At 34.4% G+C, this 20592-nt stretch overlaps 1 protein-coding gene and 1 pseudogene across 1 annotated transcript; one reads left to right on the plus strand and one right to left on the minus strand.

Annotated features, from left to right (window-relative positions):
* Window positions 1-8931: 8931 nt before the first annotated feature.
* Window positions 8932-10897, plus strand: LOC137805627 (protein FAR1-RELATED SEQUENCE 5-like; annotated as a pseudogene).
* A 1771-nt stretch (window positions 10898-12668) lies between these two features.
* On the minus strand, window positions 12669-15417 carry LOC137805628 (uncharacterized). The gene is made up of 11 exons (XM_068605568.2): window positions 15364-15417; window positions 14636-15262; window positions 13974-14338; window positions 13813-13894; window positions 13635-13724; window positions 13527-13559; window positions 13440-13460; window positions 13216-13344; window positions 13029-13132; window positions 12823-12913; window positions 12669-12680 (listed from the first exon to the last, which is right to left on the minus strand). Exons 1-11 carry the CDS (start codon window positions 15415-15417, stop codon window positions 12669-12671), a joined length of 1608 nt encoding a protein of 535 aa, XP_068461669.2.
* Between the last annotated feature and the right edge of the window lie 5175 nt (window positions 15418-20592).

Here is a 20592-nt window from a genome sequence, read left to right on the forward strand (position 1 = left end):
GATCAAACAGCTAAACATAAACTTTTAATGGGCATGATATTTTTTCTTTATTATTTTTTCACTATTAATTCAGTACTTCATATTAAGTAGTTAGAAAAGTCACACTAAAATGTTAGCAATGAATCCAACCAAAACTTAAAATCCAAAATTGAAGTTTAGTCAGTCACAAATAAAGATTTAAGAAATGTAAGGGTCACAAAACCTAAAGCTTCACAAATCCCCTGGCAAGTGAGATCCACAACCTAACTAATATATTAGTCTCAAAAAATATGCTCAATCTACAAAGTTTCAAATAAAGGGGAGACATCTTCCTGAGCATTTTATTATTAACCTGTGATTTGCTGAAAAAGAATCAACATATTCACATATCAAACAGCTAGATTTGACATATTTCAATAATCAGACAAGAACAATATTCAAAATTTATGTTTTTTAATCCTCAACCAGAATCCCGTGCAGAAAAGGAACTAACAAAAAGTTACATATGATAGATCTCTGTCATCAAATAAACAAGTACATCCAAACTCAAGTAGGCATCTGTCATCAAAGAGTATGGATAACCTACAAATGAAGCATCTACAACGGCTCATAAAGTTGAAGTATTGAGACAAAAAGACATGCAAAACAAAGAGAGACATCATAAAAACAAATGACAATTCAATCCTTATCCTTCGTGATTAAATCTCAAGAAATCAAATAAAAAGGAAACTCATGAAATTAAGTTATCCTGAATTATTGGTCGTTCTAAACACTTCCAGATTTTAATCCTCAACCATTCTTGAGGTCTCCACATGCTAAAAAGGAATTCAAACAAAGACTCATGGCAAAGCTCAAGAAGACTCATCGCAAAGCAAAGAAGACTCATGGCAAAGCTCAAGAAGACTCATGGCAAAGCTCAAGAAGTCTCATGGCAAAGCTCAAGAAGACTCATGGCAAAGCTCAAGAAAGCTCGTGGCAAAGCTCAATAAGACTCGTGGCAAAGCTCAAGAAGACTCATGGCAAAGCTCAAAGTTCACTACAACACAAGTAGAAGATAATCAAATCATCAAAGTCAAAGGCCCAATTACAAGAACTCCCCCTCCACAACAGTAGCAAAAAGAATAACAGAAAAAAAATAATAATGAAAGCAAAGATTTTTTTTATCAGCATAATAAATGCCAAGATAATAAAACCTAAACATTATTGTATCTCCATCCACTATTTCCAAAACCTGACCCCTACATCCTTCATGTAAAAGCTCAAGAAGATTCATGGAAAAGCTCAAGACGACTCATGGCAAAGCTCAAGAAGTCACATGGCAAAGCTCAAGAAGACTTATGGAAAAGCTGAACAAGTCTCATGGCAAAGTTCAAGAAGTCTCATGGCAAAGCTCAAGAAGTCTTATGACAAAGCTCAAAAGACTCATGGCAAAGCTCAAGAAGTATCATGGCAAATCTCAAGAAAACTCGTGGCAATGCTCAAGAAAACTTGTGGCAAAGCTCAATAAGACTCATGGCAAAGCTCAAAGTTCACTACAACACAAGTAGAAGATAATCAGATAATCAAATCATCAAAGTAAAAGGCCCAATTACAAGAACTCCCCCTCCACAACAGTAGCAAAAAGAATAACAGAAAAGAAAATACTGAAAGCAAAGATTTTTTTATCAGCATAATAAATGCAAAGATAATAAAACCTAAACATTAACTGTATCTCCATCCACTATTTCCAAAACCTGACCCCTACATCCTTCGTGGAAAAGCTCAAGAAGACTCATGGCGATTTGAGAAAACTAATATTCTTAAAAAAGATGACATGACAAAGTAAAGAAAGAGTAAGATAAATTCACAAATCTAAAATATCAAAGGAATCCACAAATTCAAAACCAAGAGCACGAAGAAGATTACAAAAACACTTTGAAATACTATTGTAGATAAACAATAGTTCAGCCCATATGTTAGGTGATCAAGTCCAAAAACATTAAATAATAAAGACCAAAATCAGCAAGGGACTAAGATTGAGAAATATAGTTAGCAATAAGATACAGTCTGCTTCCATATCCTATCACAAATACTGAGACCCCAACCCGAAAGAAGTAAATAGAGCTCTCAAGTTGGAGCTTTCCTTTTGGAATAGGTCACTCATAGCCTTGAGAGATAGTTTTTCATTCTCATATTGGAAATATAACTAAAAATTACTGTCATTATCGAGAGCATTCTCATTTTGGAAGATAGTTGGGATCATGAAATCAAGGATAAGCATAATTAAGAATTGCCCTAGCTTAGACACACAGTGATTGACTGACACGTGTAGCTTCCTACTATTCAACCAATAAGAGAGAATACAGCCATTTCAAATCAAGCACATAAGATAGTGAATGAAAACATAATAAAACCTAAAGCTTCACATTAAGTCCAATAATCTACCGCAATTGCCTCCACAATCCAACAAACATCCATAGTAAGTCAGTGCAACATGTAGAAAGTCACTGCAACACGTAGAAGAAGATAATCAAAGTCGAAGACAAACACAAATGTCAAAACCTCTCATAGTAATATAATGCCTGTCTACAAGAACCCCACTCCACATGTTTAGCCAAAACAATAACCGCCAAGGATAATAAAACCTAAAGTTTCCCTGAACCTCCATTCACTGTTTCTGAAACCTGTCCACATATATATTGCCTTCCAATAAAAGCTGAACAAGAATCATGGGGATTCGAGAAAACTAATCTCTTTTAAAGAGATGACATGACATAGTATAGAAGAGCTAAGGTAAATTCAAAATTTCAAAACCAAGGGAGGCCACAAATTCAAAACCAAGGGAGCCGCCCATAGGCTCGACACAGCACGGGAAGATTACAAGAAACACTTCCAAATATTACAATAGAGAAACCAGTTCACAGTTCAACCCATATGGTTGGTGACAAAGTCCAAAATTACTCAAATACCTTCAAATGAGTCATTGGTTGTGTTAGCTGTAAAGCCCAAGAATTAAAGAAAACCATTGACACTCTTAATAGAAGTTATAGAAAGTACACAAGATGAATTCATAAATTCAAGAAAGAAAAGCCAATAGAGAAAGTCCTACCAGGCGCTCTTGATAGAAGCTATAGAAACTAGAGAAGATGAATTCATAAATTCAATAATGAAAAGCCAAAGAGAAAGTCATATCAGGCTCAATGCTATGCAACACCTGACAAAAACAATTCAATCCTTACTGTTAGGTGATCAAGTCCAGAGAAATTAATAAGATGAAGCTGAAGAAATAATATTATCCTGAGCAGTTGCAAATCAATAAAAGTAGCAATAAAATGGTTGATGTAACACAAGAGGAGAACAAGAAAATCGGTATCTCATTTATTCTCAATCTGAACCGCTGCAAATAAAATCAAGGAAAACACTTTAAAACAGAAAAGACAAAAATAAACCCTCAGAATATGAATAGCAAAGCCAAGACTCATGAAATTGTAGTCACAAGTAGACTAAAAATAAAAAGACAAAACCAGGAATTCCAATGATAAATTATGCTAGAACAAGTTCAAGATACAATTGTTCGATGCAGAAAAACAATACGAGACAAAAGAAAAAGTTTTGTAACCAAAGGAATGAAGTCTTCTTGTTAATACAACTACTAAAATGAAAGAAATGACTCCAAGAACCAAATTTTCAATACTGCTAAGAAAATATAATTTTTAGAACTTCAATGCAAAAAGATAGATAATCATGCAACACAAATTAGGCAAGAACATTGTTGCTTTGCAAGAATCAAGTTCAAGATCAAAATTCATTTGTCAATAAAAGAAACTAATAAAGACAAAATAAAGTATATCGGACAAACACATCGTCTATTTCAAACTTCAATAATCAACAAGAATATATTCAAATTTATATTTTTTAATCCTCAACCGGAATCATGCTGAAAACGAACTAACACAAACACATAAATGGTTGCATATGATAGATTTAACATAAAATAAATAACTACATCCAAACTCAAGTAGACATCTGTCATCAAAGAGAGACAAAAAATGTAGGATAACAAAACCTAACGCATCAAGGATCTCCATCCATTATTTAGATATCCTACCTCACATTCCTTTCATTCGTACACACTCGAAGATTTTAATCCTCAACCAGTCTTACACGCAAAAAAGGTATGAACACAAAGAAATCAATAAACCATAAAAAAAATTAAGAACAATATTTAAATTCAAATAGATATCAGTAATAAAAACCAAGAATTTAAGAAAGCATAAGATAAATTAATGAATTCAAAACCGGTGGAGCCTTAGTTGCTCGTAACTAAGGCACGATGAGATACAGGTCATCACACAAAACTAAACAAAACCCTGCTGCAAAGAAACAAATCACAATTCAAATCTTAATGTTCGGTGATCAACTCCAGTTCAACACATAGAAGAAATTAAAAGAAGATTCAACCCTTAGGCCTTATATAACATTCTCCAAGAGATGCTGCAGGACATTAAGTGAAAATAATTCAAACATCGAACACAATTCAATCCATGGAAATCAAGTAGAAAAAATTCAAACATCGAACATCATGTCTTACACTACACCACACATCCATTGCGTGCCTTCCCTGTACAGCCCAAAAGTTCAAGAAACGAATTAGCTGTACAGCCAAAAATTCAAGAAACGAAATAAGCTCTTAATAAAAAGAAGAATAGAAAAATGATAAAGATGAAGATGCAGATGCAGATAAAGACTAAAAAACTCTTGGACAGTTACACAACTAATCCAAACAAAACACCACTGCAGACAAACACCAATAAACAAATCATAATCCAATCCTTATTTTCAGTGATGAATACCAGATAAATTAAATAATAGAAATGAGACTAAAAGAAGACTTGGATCAATTGGCCTTTCTGAACTACTATGTTTTTCATTTCATCCATAGACAAAAAAAATCTCAAGACCCAAGCACCAGCAGAAAAGGGATAAAGGAATTTGATCAAAAGATTTAAAACTCTCCATCATCACAAAGAATCACATTCGGCGTAAATGAATCACAATCCAATAAAAGCACATTGATCACTTACTAATAATTCTTAATAACTCTTCTATTCCACGACGCAAACATCATGTAATTCCACAAAACATTATAGAGAATCACAACCCAAAGCAATACCAACAAAACTGATCTTGGATATTGACCAAACATAATATTTCAATTGGGGTTTTAGTTTCACGCTGTAGGATTTGGTTTCAACTCTGGAGATTTCCAAAAAGATGGTAAGTTACAGAGATTTAACATTGAAAAAGTGAAATAAGAGACGAAAGAGAGAAGAGTACCTTTGACGCTTGAAGTTCACAACTCAACCCATATGTTTGGGATCAAGAATAATGAATCGAAAGGTTTTGGAAAACTATTAAAAGAACAAAAGACCTATATTATAGAATTATGCAGAGAAGTCAACAAAATTAAATAGTAGAACTTTTCAAACCAAGAAGCAAACCATCAAATCAAAGAGTAAAGCCCAACCGCACTTGTATCATGCTCATCCCACAATGCCTCTTAGAACCATACATTATCAAAATACAACGAAGATTATAATCAAACCAACAAGTTACAACCAAGATTATAATCAAACCGACAAGTTGAGCCAGTTAAAAAATAATTCAGATGAACACAACAATGTCCTGGTGAAAGAAACATTTAGTTTCACCAATCACAGAATTTCCACCCACCATTTTTACATCTTACACCACACTTCATTGCTTAGCTTTCCTGTAAGGCCAATGAATTCAAGAAAACTATAATCAATAAGGATAGATGATGGAGGACCTAGACGTATCGCTCTTGCTTAGATACATACAATGAAATACCTTCCAACTATCCAGCCAATAAGAGAAACTCTAGACATTCCAAATCCAGCACATCAGAAAAATAGTGAGTAGAAAAGTAATAAAACCTGAAGCTTCACAATATGTGCAACAAACATCCATGATAAGTGTTCATTGCAACACAAGTAGAAAAATAAATCAGATCATCAAAGTCAAAGGCCCAATTACAAGAACTCCCGCTCCACAAGAGTAGCAAAAAGAATAACAACAAAGAAAATAATGAATGCAAAGTTAATAAAACCTAAACTTTAACTGTATCTCCATTCGCTGTTTCCAAAACCTGACCCCTACATCCTTCATGTAAAAACTCAAGAAGATTCACGGCAAAGCTCAAAGTTCACTACAACACAAGTATAAGATAATCAAATCATCAAAGTCAAAGGCCCAATTACAAGAACTCACACTCCACAAGAAAAGCAAAAAGAATAACAACAAAGAAAATAATGAATGCAAAGATTTTTTTTATCAGCATAATAAATGCAAAGATAATAAAACCTAAACTTTAACTGTATCTCCATCCACTGTTTCCAAAACCTGAACCCCACATCCTTCATGTAAAAGCTCAAGAAGATTCAGGGCACGCTCAAGAAGACTCATGGCAAATCTCAAGAAGACTCATGGCAAAGCACAAGAAGACTCATGGCAAAGCACAAGAAGACTCATGGCAAAGCTAAAGAAGTCTCATGGAAAAGCTCAAGAAGTCTCATGGCAAAGCTCAAGAAAACTCGTGGCAAAGCTCAATAAGACTCATGGAAAAGCTCAAGAAGACTCATGGCAAAGGTCAAAGTTCACTACAACACAAGTATAAGATAATCAAATCATAAAAGTCAAAGGCCCAATTACAAGAACTCACACTCCACAAGAAAAGCAAAAAGAATAACAGCAAAGAAAATAATGAATGCTAAGATTTTTTTTATCAGCATAATAAATGCAAAGATAATAAAACCTAAACTTTAACTGTATCTCCATCCACTGTTTCCAAAACCTGAACCCCACATCCTTCATGTAAAAGCTCAAGAAGATTCAGGGCAACGCTCAAGAAGACTTATGGCAAATCTCAAGAAGACTCATGGCAAAGCTCAAGAAGTCTCATGGAAAAGCTCAAGAAGTCTCATGGCAAAGCTCAAGAAGACTCATGGCAAAGCTAAAGAAGTCTCATGGAAAAGCTCAAGAAGTCTCATGGCAAAGCTCAAGAAGACTCATGGCAAAGCTCAAAGTTCACTACAACACAAGTATAAGATAATCAAATCATCAAAGTCAAAGGCCCAATTACAAGAACTCCGACTCCACAAGAGTAGCAAAAAGAATAACAGCAAAGAAAATAATGAATGCAAAGATTTTTTTTATCAGCATAATAAATGCAAAGATAATGAAACCTAAAGTTTAACTGTATCTCCATCAACTATTTCCAAAACCTGACCCCTACATCCTTCATGGCAAAGCTCAAGAAGACTCATGGCGATTTGAGAAAACTAATCTTAAAAAGATGACATGACAAAGTAAAGAAACAATAAGATAAATTCACTAATAAAAAATATCAAGGGAAGCCACAAATCAAAACGAAGAGCACGAAGAAGATTACAACAACACTTTGAAATACTATTGTAGATAAACAACAGTTCAACCCATATGTTAGGTGATCAAGTCCAAAAACATTAAATAATAAAGACCAAAATCAGCAAGGGAATAAGATTGAGAAATATAGTTAGCAATAATATACAGTCCGCTTCCATATCCTATCACAAATACTGAGACCCCAACCCGAAAGAAGTAAATAGAGCTCTCATGTTGGAGCTTTCCTTTTGGAATAGGTCACTCATAGCCTTGAGAGATAGTTTTTCATTCTCATATTGGAAATATAACTAAATATTACTGTCATTATGGAGAACATTCTCATTTTGGAAGATAGTTGGGATCATGAGATCAAGGATAAGCATAATTAAGAATCGCCCTAGCTTAGACACACAGTGACTGACACGTGTAGCTTCCTACTATTCAACCAATAAGAGAGAATAAAGCCATTTCAAATCAAGCACATAAGATAGTGAATGGAAACATAATAAAACCTAAAGCTTCACAAGTCCAATAATCTACGGCAATTGCCTCCACAATCCAACAGACATCCATAGTAAGTCAGTGCAACATGTAGAAAGTCACTGCAACATGTAGAAGAAGATAATCAAAGTCGAAGACACAAACACAAATGTCAAAGCCTCTCATAGTCATATAGTGCCTGCCTACAAGAACCCCACTCCACAAGTTTAGCCAAAAGAATAACCGCAAAGATAATAAAACCTAAAGTTTCAGTGGTCCGCCATTCACTGTTTTTGATACCTGCCCACATATATATTGCCTTCCAATAAAAGCTGAACAAGAATCATGGTGATTCGAGAAAACTAACCTCTTTTAAAGAGATGACATGACATAGTATCGAAAGGTTAAGGTAAATTCAAAATTTCAAAACCAAGGGAGGCCACAAATTCAAAACCAAGGGAGCCGCTCATAGGCTCGACACAGCACTGGAAGATTACAAGAAACACTTCCAAATATTACAATAGAGAAACCAATTCACAGTTCAACCCATATGGTTGGTGACAAAGTCCAAAATTACTCAAATACCTTCAAATGATTCATTGGTTGTGTTAGCTGTAAAGCCCAAGAATTAAAGAAAATCATTTACACTCTTAATAGAAGTTATAGAAACTAGACAAGATGAATTCATAAATTCAAGAAAGAAAAGCCAATAGAGAAAGTCCTACCAGGCGCTCTTAATAGAAGCTATAGAAACTAGAGAAGATGAATTCATAAATTCAAGAATGAAAAGCGAAAGAGAAAGTCATACCAGGCTCAATGCTATGCAACACCCGACAAAAAAAAATCCAATCCTTACTGTTAGGTGATTATCATGAGCAGTTGCAATTAATAAGATGAAGCTGAAGAAATAATATTATCCTGAGCAGTTGCAAATCAATAAAAGTAGCAATAAAATGGGTGATGTAACACAAGAGGAGAACAAGAAAATCGGTATCTCATTTATTCTCTATCTGAACCACGCAAATAAAATCAATTTGTTTCAATTGGTATATTATGTCGGTACACGAGGAACACTCACATCAATTGAGCCCGACGAATTCTAGATTGTTTCACGGTAATAGGAAAATATCTTTGCAAACAAAAAGAGTGTTGGATATTAATGACAATGCTGGGGTTCGTATAAATAAGACTTTTAGGTCTTTTGTGTCTGCTGCTGGTGGTTACGAGAATCTCAACTTTGTTGAACGAGATGTGCGTAATTATGTTGCCCAAAGTAGGAGAGCATTGGGGAAGGAAGGTGATGGAAAAGCTCTCTTAAATCATTTTTGTCGCATGAGGGAATTGAATCCACAATTTTATTTTGACATTCATTTGGGCGATGATAACTGCATACGACATGTATTTTGGGCTGATGCTAGAAGCATGGCAGCATGGGATAGTTTTGGAGACATTTTATGATTCGATACCACATACCTAACAAATAAGTATGATATGCCGTTTGCACCTTTTGTTGGTGTAAATCATCACGGTCAATCAATATTGTTGGGATGTGGACTCCTATCTTCTGAGGACACTGATGCTTTTGTGTGGCTTTTTCAAAGTTGGTTGCGTTGCATGTCAAACAGACCCCCCGTAAGCATTGTGACCGATCAATGCAGGGCAATGAAAATTGCAGTTGAAGTTGTGTTCCCAAATGCACGTCATAGGTGGTGTCTTTGGCACATTATGAAAAAAATACCAGAAAAACTTCAAGGATATAGTCAGTACAAGGAAATGAAACGTGGAATGAAGACAGTAGTGTATGAGTCCACAAGTGTTGATGATTTCTTGTCTTCGTGGGCAAATTTGATAAATGCATTTAACTTAAGTACAAACGATTGGCTTAGTACATTATTTGAAGAACGACATCGTTGGGTTCCTTGTTATCTAAAATCATTTTTTTGGGCCGGAATGTCAACAACGCAAAGGAGTGAAAGCATGAATGCTTTTTTTGACGGGTACATTAATTCAAGCACAAGTCTCCAACAATTTGTGCAACAGTATGAGAACGCTCTGCAACATAAGGTCGAATTAGAGTGTGAAGCGGATTTTGCTTCTCTTAACACCATAATTCCCTGCACATCTCAATCAGGCATTGAAAGACAGTTCCAATCGGAATACACACATGCAAAATTGAATGAGGTGCAAGGGGAGTTTAGAGGAAAAATGAATTGTGCTGTTACTAATGCCTATATTGAGGGTCATGCATGTCGTTTCACTGTTGTAGAGGAGTCTTTCCAAAATGGTAAACTTGAACACCGCAATGTAGTAGTTCTTTTTGACCGTGAACAACTAGATGTATGTTGCACTTGCTTGTTATTTGAATTTAGGGGAATTTTGTGTCGGCACTGCCTTGTTGTCCTTGCTCAAGAAAAAGTGACAAAAGTCCCAAAAAAGTATGTATTGGAAAGGTGGAGTAAAAATCTAAGGCGAAAGCACACGTACATAAGATCATCCTTTGCCACAAAAGACAAGGATCCACAAGTTCAAAGGTATGATGGATTGTGCAAGAAGTTTTATGACATAGCTGAACATGCCAGCGAGGAAATTAATACAACAGAAATCTTGCATAAACAACTTGACAAATTTGTGTTGGAATATGGTCAACAAAGACATGATCAACATAGGACAAAGCATAACATTTGTGGAGCTCCTGAACAACCAACACCAAGTACTCCTACCACAACAATCAACATGAACGGTGATATCCGTAGCCCTATACTTGTGAAAAGAAAGGGTCGGCCGCGATCAACACGACAAAAATCCAGGTGTGAAAAGGCTCCGAGAAGAAAAAATACATGTACTAGATGTCAACTTCCTAGTCAGTCAACTACGGTTAGTATAACAATTTCTTTTCATTTTTTTGTTTACTTTGATATGTCAAATGTAAATATTATATCTAATTCAAAACTAAATGCCTTAGGGAATTGAGGAAGGAAGTTATGTGGGAGGTGTTCAAGCAAATCTGCCTGATTAAACTGAAGGAAACATGAATACATTCAATGGGATGACTAATGCAATTGCAAGGGTACGTGTCTATTGTATTTGTTGTTGTACTTCTTCACTATTTTTCACGTTTGGAACTTCCTGTTTTGTTTAATTACTACGAAATAAAGTGTAGGTGTCAAGTACGGGGTCTGTTGGCTTTCTTTCATTGTTGAACTCAGTCCAAAGTAATTTACCAATATCTCAAGAATCAAATGCTTCAGAGTTGTTTAGGTTTGTGACCTTAAACCCAACAAATGTTCTATACATATCAATTTGTTCATGTAAGTTAAATTCATTATTTGGTTGCAGGTTGTAATGAAGGATCCACAAAACTTTTTGCACACAAGGAAGTGTTTTATATGACATAGAAGAGAACCTTTATCATTTTTGGTGCATCACAACTCCTCACTATTTGAACATCGTACATGGGATAAATTCCTATATGTATTGATAATACTTGTTGTACTGCAATGTTAAGTTACAAATCAATTTCATGTCTTCTTTGTTTCAACAGATGGTTATATAAAAATCATTCTTGCACCATTTGGTTGTACCTTGTGTATTGAACAAAATGATAACCATGATGTCTTCAAAATACAATCATTTTAAATTTGTTGCATTGAATTTCGTTGAATTGAATGACAATTAGGTTGGTCATAAAATTATTGTAATCCCCTCCTCTGCATGCATGCAGTTGCAGTGAGATAAAGCAACATGAAAACCATAACCATGCAGAAAGTAATTCATGGGTCCCCACTTATTAACACATGGGTCCCCACTTACAGTACAAGGGTTTCTATGACCACCACATCAGGGTAAAACCCACCCAATTAACATCCATACACTGGAAGTATGTCTCACTTGCACACAACATTCAATTCCATTTACAGGAATCCAAAATTTATTTTGAAATCAATGACCATGCACAAAGTTATTGTTGGGTCCCCACTTACAGTACAAGGGTTCCAATGACCACCACATCAGGGTAAAACCCACCCAATTAACATCCGTACACTGCAAGTATGTCTCACTTGCACACAACATTCAATTCCATTTACAGGAATCCAAAAAAATTTATGAAAACAATGACCATGCACAAAGTTATGCTTGGGTCCCCACTTATTAACACATGGGTCCCCACTTACAGTACAAGGGTTTCTATGACCACCACATCAGGGTAAAACCCACCCAATTAACATCCATACACTGGAAGTATGTCTCACTTGCACACAAGATTCAATTCCATTTACAGGAATCCAAAAAAATATTTCAAAATAATGACGATGCAGAAAGTAATTCATGGGTCCCCACTTATTAACACATGGGTCCCCACTTACAGTATAAGGGTTTGTATGACCACCACATCATGGTAAAACCCACCCAATTAACATCCATACACTGCAAGTATGTCTCACTTACACACAACATTCAATTCCATTTAAAGGAATCCAAAAAAATATTTGAAAACAATGACCATGCACAAAGTTTTTCTTGGGTCCCCACTTATTAACACAAGGGTCCCTCTTACACTATAAGGGTTCCAATTAATTTATTAACAAAGACCTTCACATTCATGTGCTCCAGTGACAACTTTCTGCCCAAAATATGATATAAAAAAATTCTTAAATTAAATAACTTAAATGAAATTGAGAATGCTTCCATTCATTAAATAAAAGTATCTACATTGTTCACATAAACTCATAATAAGTAACATTTTTTTTTGTTACAATTGAAAGTGTCCAATAAAAATCAAGGGCAATCTACTTCCAAATCTGTCAATATGCAGCACCCACGAAGTTAGCATCTCTTGACGAAAGCGTAGGAGCTCCTTCTAAATAATATATCATGGAATCAGTTTGCAATCACCAAACTATAAATAAATAAAATGTGTTAAGTTATCAAAATAACTCTTACCGTGGTGTAATTTGGAAAGGTATACCCTTCCAAGTGTTGTGAACCATCCCACAACAACATATATTTCACAACTAAAATACCACAGTCATAACTGCATACAACCAAAATAAATTTAACCCTAAAGAAGAATTCAAAATATTAACTCCAAACCAAATTAGAGAAAATATCAAATCAAAATAAATATGAATATTACTGTCAATACTAACCAATTCGGTTGTAGGGGAACATTTTCTTTTACCAATAAAATTTGACGACCACTCTTTCCAGAAAATTCGTCAAGAATTTCAAAAAGGTGTTGTAGACGATCAACCTACCACATGCAATTTAACAACAATGATGAAGAAATCCAAACCAAATATATTCATAAGTATTCAACAACATGCAGGTATTTACCATTGCTTTATCAATCTTGAATCGATCTTGAATTCCATGACCAATGGAGTCCAATACAAGCAATTGCCTGGTTCGACAATTGAGTGCGTACAGCCACCAGTGTTCCTGGAACACGGTTGGGACAAACACCTACAAAACGTTGCAAAGTTTAAAGTCACACTCAACATCACCATTCTAACAAACACCAACAAATTTCACAGAAAACATGAATAATATTAACTTACATAATCACAATAAGATATTCCCTAATATGGGAATAAAGCATTCTCATAAAATGACATGTAATCCAAACTGGACCATGAATTTTGTACCCTTTTGTTGATCATCTCCTCAATTACACGAGTCTGCAACAACAATTTCTATTATTAGTAATAACAAAAACTTATAAGAAATCAAAATGAATTTAAATCGACACTAACCGCAAAAAACGGATTGAATGAAAACCGATTCAACACTCCAAAATGAACAATTTGATTCATATTTAAGAAGCCGGTTACAAATAGCATAACCTACAAACACATTAAATATAACTAAGTAAATATTACAAGTAAATATTACAAGTAAATAGAACAACTAATACAATGTGTACATTTTTACCATATTGTCAACTCTTGATCGCGGCCTTAATGATTGCAAATCTAGCCTCGTCAACATGTTGTTTTGTATATCCACAATGACACTACATCAACATTTAACACCAACTCAATAATCAAGCAATAACAACAAATGAAGTAATGCCTACAATTATATGTACTTACCGTTTCATGTCAAACTTGAATGCAAAAAATGTTTTATAAATTTTGGAAATATCCAAACTGCATGAGCTTGGACCAGCACAGCTTGCTCCATGAGAGGTTGGATTGGCTCCACGCACAAATCCAACTGACCACTCCTTTTCTTTAACAAGCATTTGTCGGACCTCTTTAATTTGCTTGTCCAAATGATCAATTTTTAATTCGTTATCTGCAACTTTCTTCTCACAAAGTTTGTGCTGGTAAACTAAGTCGTCCCACTCACTTTTACCACCACTATTTTCCCCAACACCATCATCAGAATCTGCTAAGGCTTCTTTCAAAATTTGGATTCCTTCCTCTTCAGCACTTACTGGCCAATCGCATACAATCTGAAAAAATAATTACTTTTGAGTAAATTTTAATTTTCCCCAATAACATGCACAAAAAACTAAACAATTCGCAAATATACCTCAGCAGATAAAAAAACTTCATGTAACCTTCTTCCACGATTATTAACACTCGGCCAATGCAAAAATCGTGGAAAACCAATACACTAGGCACGGTCGCCAACACCCACATGGTGGACCGCCCACACCTATTTCCAAAAATATAATACGTAACTAATTAACAATTAAACAAAATCACTAATAATTTAAGACAACATAATTTTACAAATTTTAACTAACCTGCAAAACAGCGACACAACCTGCCAAATATATTTCACTAACATTCTTGTCTTCGTAGTAAACTTGGGATGCCCTCGTCAAACTTGTAACTAAGACATTATACATTGCACCCCCCCAATTATATAATTGTAATGCATCTAAATTGTCTAAACACTTAAAAGCAAAAGAAGTAAAGGTTCTAGAAGTTCTAGGAACATAAAATACATATAACCCTAGCAATATGTATAACCTAACAAAATCATCAACATTTTTGTTCAAATTTTTATCCTCCAACTTTTTCAAAATTGTTGACAAATTCATTTCCTCCCCTTCTTCAAACAATGTATTCACAACACCTCCCCCATCATTCTCCATTTTCACCTCTTCCCCCACAACCGGCAATCCTAATGCAAAACACACATCAAGAGTTGAAAATGGAACTATACTTTTTCTAATCCTAAATGCTTCCTTATCGGCTGCCCATCTACTTAATAGTTCTCTCATGAGGCTGTTAGATATATCCAACACTTTGTCCATTTCAAGCATCCACTTAAATGGAGTTTGTTTAATCCTTTCTTGTTGAAACCTACTAAGTTTACGGTTGACATCAACAATATATTGAGTCAGCACATTGTGCCTAACTCGTACCTGCAACATCAGAACATAAACCAATAACAACAACTTTATTTATTGAACCATGTCAATTCACAAAATATTCAACTATTATGAACAAAATGTAAAATTAGTACCTTCATATCAGCTTTTGCATGACGGACAAAATTCTTGGACCGTGAAGTTTCCATTCTCTAAAACTTCAAAAAACAAATGACCACCACATCAAGTTAAAACCCACTCAATTAACATTAATACAGTCCAACTATGTGTCACTTACACATGACATTCAGTTCCACTTACAAGAATGCAAAAACAAAATTTAAGACAATGCCCAAGCATAAAGTACTTCAGGGGTCCCCACTTATTAACACATGGGTCCCCACTTACACTATAACGGTTCCAATGACCACCAAATCATGCTAAAACCCACCCAATTAACATTGATACCATCCAACTATGTCTAAACTACATACAACAATCACTTCCACTTACAGGAATGCAAAAACAAAATTTAAGACAATGACCAAGCAAAATGTAATTCATGGTCCCCACTTATTAACACATGGGTCCCCACTTACAGTATAACGGTTCCAATGACCACCAAATCATGCTAAAACCCACCTAATTAACATTGATACCATCCAAATATGTCTAAACTACATACAACAATCAGTTCCACTTACAGGAATGCAAAAACAAAATTTAAGACAATGACCAAGGAGAAAGTAATTCATGGGTCCCCACTTATTAACACATGGGTCCCCACTTACACTATAACGGTACAAATGACCACCAAATCATGCTAAAACCCACCCAATTAACATTCATACCATCCAACTATGTCTAAACTACATACAACAATCACTTCCACTTACAGGAATGCAAAAACAAAATTTAAGACAATGACCAAGCAAAATGTAATTCATGGGTCCCCACTTATTAACACATGGGTCCCCACTTACAGTATAACGGTTCCAATGACCACCAAATCATGCTAAAACCCACCTAATTAACATTGATACCATCCAAATATGTCTAAACTACATACAACAATCAGTTCCACTTACAGGAATGCAAAAACAAAATTTAAGACAATGACCAAGGAGAAAGTAATTCATGGGTCCCCACTTATTAACACATGGGTCCCCACTTACAGTATAACGGTTCCAATGACCACCAAATCATGCTAAAACCCACCTAATTAACATTGATACCATCCAAATATGTCTAAACTACATACAACAATCAGTTCCACTTACAGGAATGCAAAAACAAAATTTAAGACAATGACCAAGGAGAAAGTAATTCATGGGTCCCCACTTATTAACACATGGGTCCCCACTTACACTATAACGGTTCCAATGACCACCAAATCATGCTAAAACCCACCCAATTAACATTCATACCATCCAACTATGTCTAAACTACATACAACAATCACTTCCACTTACAGGAATGCAAAAACAAAATTTAAGACAATGACCAAGCAAAATGTAATTCATGGGTCCCCACTTATTAACACATGGGTCCCCACTTACAGTATAACGGTTCCAATGACCACCAAATCATGCTAAAACCCACCTAATTAACATTGATACCATCCAAATATGTCTAAACTACATACAACAATCAGTTCCACTTACAGGAATGCAAAAACAAAATTTAAGACAATGACCAAGGAGAAAGTAATTCATGGGTCCCCACTTATTAACACATGGGTCCCCACTTACACTATAACGGTACAAATGACCACCAAATCATGCTAAAACCCACCCAATTAACATTCATACCATCCAACTATGTCTAAACTACATACAACAATCACTTCCACTTACAGGAATGCAAAAACAAAATTTAAGACAATGACCAAGCAAAATGTAATTCATGGGTCCCCACTTATTAACACATGGGTCCCCACTTACAGTATAACGGTTCCAATGACCACCAAATCATGCTAAAACCCACCTAATTAACATTGATACCATCCAAATATGTCTAAACTACATACAACAATCAGTTCCACTTACAGGAATGCAAAAACAAAATTTAAGACAATGACCAAGGAGAAAGTAATTCATGGGTCCCCACTTATTAACACATGGGTCCCCACTTACAGTATAACGGTTCCAATGACCATCAAATCATGCTAAAACCCACCTAATTAACATTGATACCATCCAAATATGTCTAAACTACATACAACAATCAGTTCCACTTACAGGAATGCAAAAACAAAATTTAAGACAATGACCAAGGAGAAAGTAATTCATGGGTCCCCACTTATTAACACATGGGTCCCCACTTACACTATAACGGTTCCAATGACCACCAAATCATGCTAAAACCCACCCAATTAACATTCATACCATCCAACTATGTCTAAACTACATACAACAATCACTTCCACTTACAGGAATGCAAAAACAAAATTTAAGACAATGACCAAGCAAAATGTAATTCATGGGTCCCCACTTATTAACACATGGGTCCCCACTTACAGTATAACGGTTCCAATGACCACCAAATCATGCTAAAACCCACCTAATTAACATTGATACCATCCAAATATGTCTAAACTACATACAACAATCAGTTCCACTGACAGGAATGCAAAAACAAAATTTAAGACAATGACCAAGGAGAAAGTAATTCATGGGTCCCCACTTATTAACACATGGGTCCCCACTTACACTATAACGGTACAAATGAGATACAAATTTAATATACTGACTTCGTTTCTAGGTGTGTGCGACAATTCCTCTTGTCGACTGAAACATAAAATATTTGCAGTATTCTAGACAACAAATACATAGTCAAGGGTAAAAAACTAAATATAATATGTACACCAAATGATGGTACCTATTTGCTGTTAACAAAATGTCCAAAAAAGAATAACCTTAGAGGAGGCTTTTGGAATTACAAGTACTTTTATGAACACATGATTTTTCAACTTACCAAATGTGTTATACTGACTTCGTTTCTAGGTGTGTGCGACAATTCCTCTTGTCGGCGGAAACATAAAATATTTGCAGTATTCTAGACAACAAATACATACTCAAGGGTAAAAAACTAAATATAATATGTACACCAAATGATGGTACCTATTTGCTGTTAACAAAATGTCTAAAAAAGAATAACCTTAGAGGAGGCTTTTGGAATTACAAGTATTTTTATGAACACATGATTTTTCAACTTACCAAATGTGTTATACTGACTTCGTTTCTAGGTGTGTGCGACAATTCCTCTTGTCGGCTGAAACAAAATATTTGCAGTATTCTAGACAACAAATACATACTCAAGGGTAAAAAACTAAATATAATATGTACACCAAATGATGGTACCTATTTGTTGTTAACAAAATGTCCAAAAAAGAATAACCTTAGAGGAGGCTTTTGGAATTACAAGTACTTTTATGAACACATGATTTTCCAACTTACCAAATGTGTTATACTGACTTCGTTTATTTTCATGAAATTTCATATGAAGGATTAGGAGACCAAAAACCTATAACTGCCCTTTAGGACTTAGGCAATGAACCCACGTTAATTTCTAAGATACATTTGTTGCTTCTCAGAAAATCAATTTCGAACGTCAGCCAACGAAATAGAACATCAATCCAAAATCCTTCACAGTCACACACCCCATACAGATTCAGTTCCCAGGATTACCTATGCATGCACAATCTCAAATACATCCACTATAGCAGTCAAATTTGGTCAATCACTACACCAAAATAAACAAACTTACATTCTCCTCCTTCCTCGTACCGTTTCGCAAACCACCTTCTCCTCCTTCCTCGCAGCGTTTCGCACACCACCGTCACTTCGCACTACTCCTTCGTCACTTCGCAATAAACCACCCTAAGTTAGCACTACTCCGCCGTAACCGTTAGTTAGCACCTTTGCCCTCTCCGCCGTCACCGTACACAACTTCTTCTCCGCAGTCACCGAAGTCACCGTTCGTCTATCTCTACACGTTCCTATGCTTGCTGGAAATTTGAATTTCAAACCCTAATACACTCTTCCCCCTTTTCAGATCACATGCCACGTTGCTTTTAACAAAAATACCAAAACTGCCCATGCCACATCATCCATTTCTCCACGTCACACAGGTGTAAATTGGAGCAAACGGTTTGGAGGTGTCAAATAATCATTTTCCCTATATATAAGAGAGGATTTTGGGCGCCAACTCACTTAGCGGGAAAATATATAATATAATAAATAGTTTATTACATTTTGGGTGACTTGTTAATTCAAACCCGTTTTATAAAATTTGTTTCGAATTAATTTATGTTAATTGGTTTATTCATGAGATATAATATGTGACTCGCATATTTCTTCAACTTTACCTAATTTAATGTGAACTTTTATATTATTAGTATATTATGTATGAAAATTTAAATGTAATTACATTTTTTCTTAACTTTTATTATTATTTAGCTTATGTGAATCAATTATAATAAAATAAATTGTTCACATATTTTAATATGAGAATATATGTAAATTTTAAATAAATAATTTATAATTTTTCTATATAGAATTTTATTAGTTTAATAAGAGACTTAATTAGTACGACAGAATGAATTTATTCGATTGACATGGTAAAAGAAAATTGAAAATGTAGTTTTCTTTAGACCGTATTCTCTAAACATTATTTTAGATACTATAACTTTAATATTATTTTTTTTCATGAATGAGGATTTTTATTTAAATTAAGTCATAAATAAATAGTTTGATTAATAAAACTAAAGTTAAATGCGATGGGTAATAATCAAATTGTCAAGGAAAGCTATTAATATTATATAATGTAGCTGGACAAAAGTTATTGTCATCCACTTAATGTTTTATTCTAATTTTTTTTAAGGGAAAGAGTCTATAATCTCACCAATAATTAATAGCATAAATTCTAAAAATAATTTACAGAAAAAATAACTTTTAATATAAATAGTTATATATTATAAGTTCAATAGAGTTTTTTATATTTCAAAACAAATAATTTTTATTATTGAATAATGGTAATCTTTTAATAAATATACTATATATAAATTTAAGGTATTTTTCATCTGTTATTATCAATTATAAATCCAATTTTCAAAATTGTACTGAAAGTTCAAAACAGTTTTAAATTCATACTTTAGTAAGTATGTTTTTCTTAGAGTGTAGAAAAGACAGTTTAATATAAAAATTTGACTCATAAATTATATAGGTCGTTAACATATTTTAAGAGAATAGTTTCTATTACATAAAAATTAATAAGAATTTGTTTGATCTCTTCTATTAGTGAACATTCATAATATTTTTTATTTATTACAACTTCAAAAATATATACACAATTCAATTAAATATATTTTTTATGAAAACTCT

This window comes from Phaseolus vulgaris, chromosome 3 (assembly GCF_051622355.1).
Source record: "Phaseolus vulgaris cultivar YP4 chromosome 3, ASM5162235v1, whole genome shotgun sequence".
In the NCBI taxonomy this organism is placed as follows: domain Eukaryota; kingdom Viridiplantae; phylum Streptophyta; class Magnoliopsida; order Fabales; family Fabaceae; genus Phaseolus; species Phaseolus vulgaris.

Excerpts from the sequence above, each read along its gene's own strand:
- LOC137805628 (XM_068605568.2), bottom strand. The coding sequence starts at position 15,417 with ATGGAAACTTCACGGTCCAAGAATTTTGTCCGTCATGCAAAAGCTGAT. Across the intron at positions 14,339-14,635 it reads GTTGTGTCGCTGTTTTGCAG|ATTGTATGCGATTGGCCAGT; the intron begins GTTAGTTAAAAT and ends TTATTTTTTCAG. Across the intron at positions 13,133-13,215 it reads TCAAGATTGATAAAGCAATG|GTTGATCGTCTACAACACCT; the intron begins GTAAATACCTGC and ends TGCATGTGGTAG.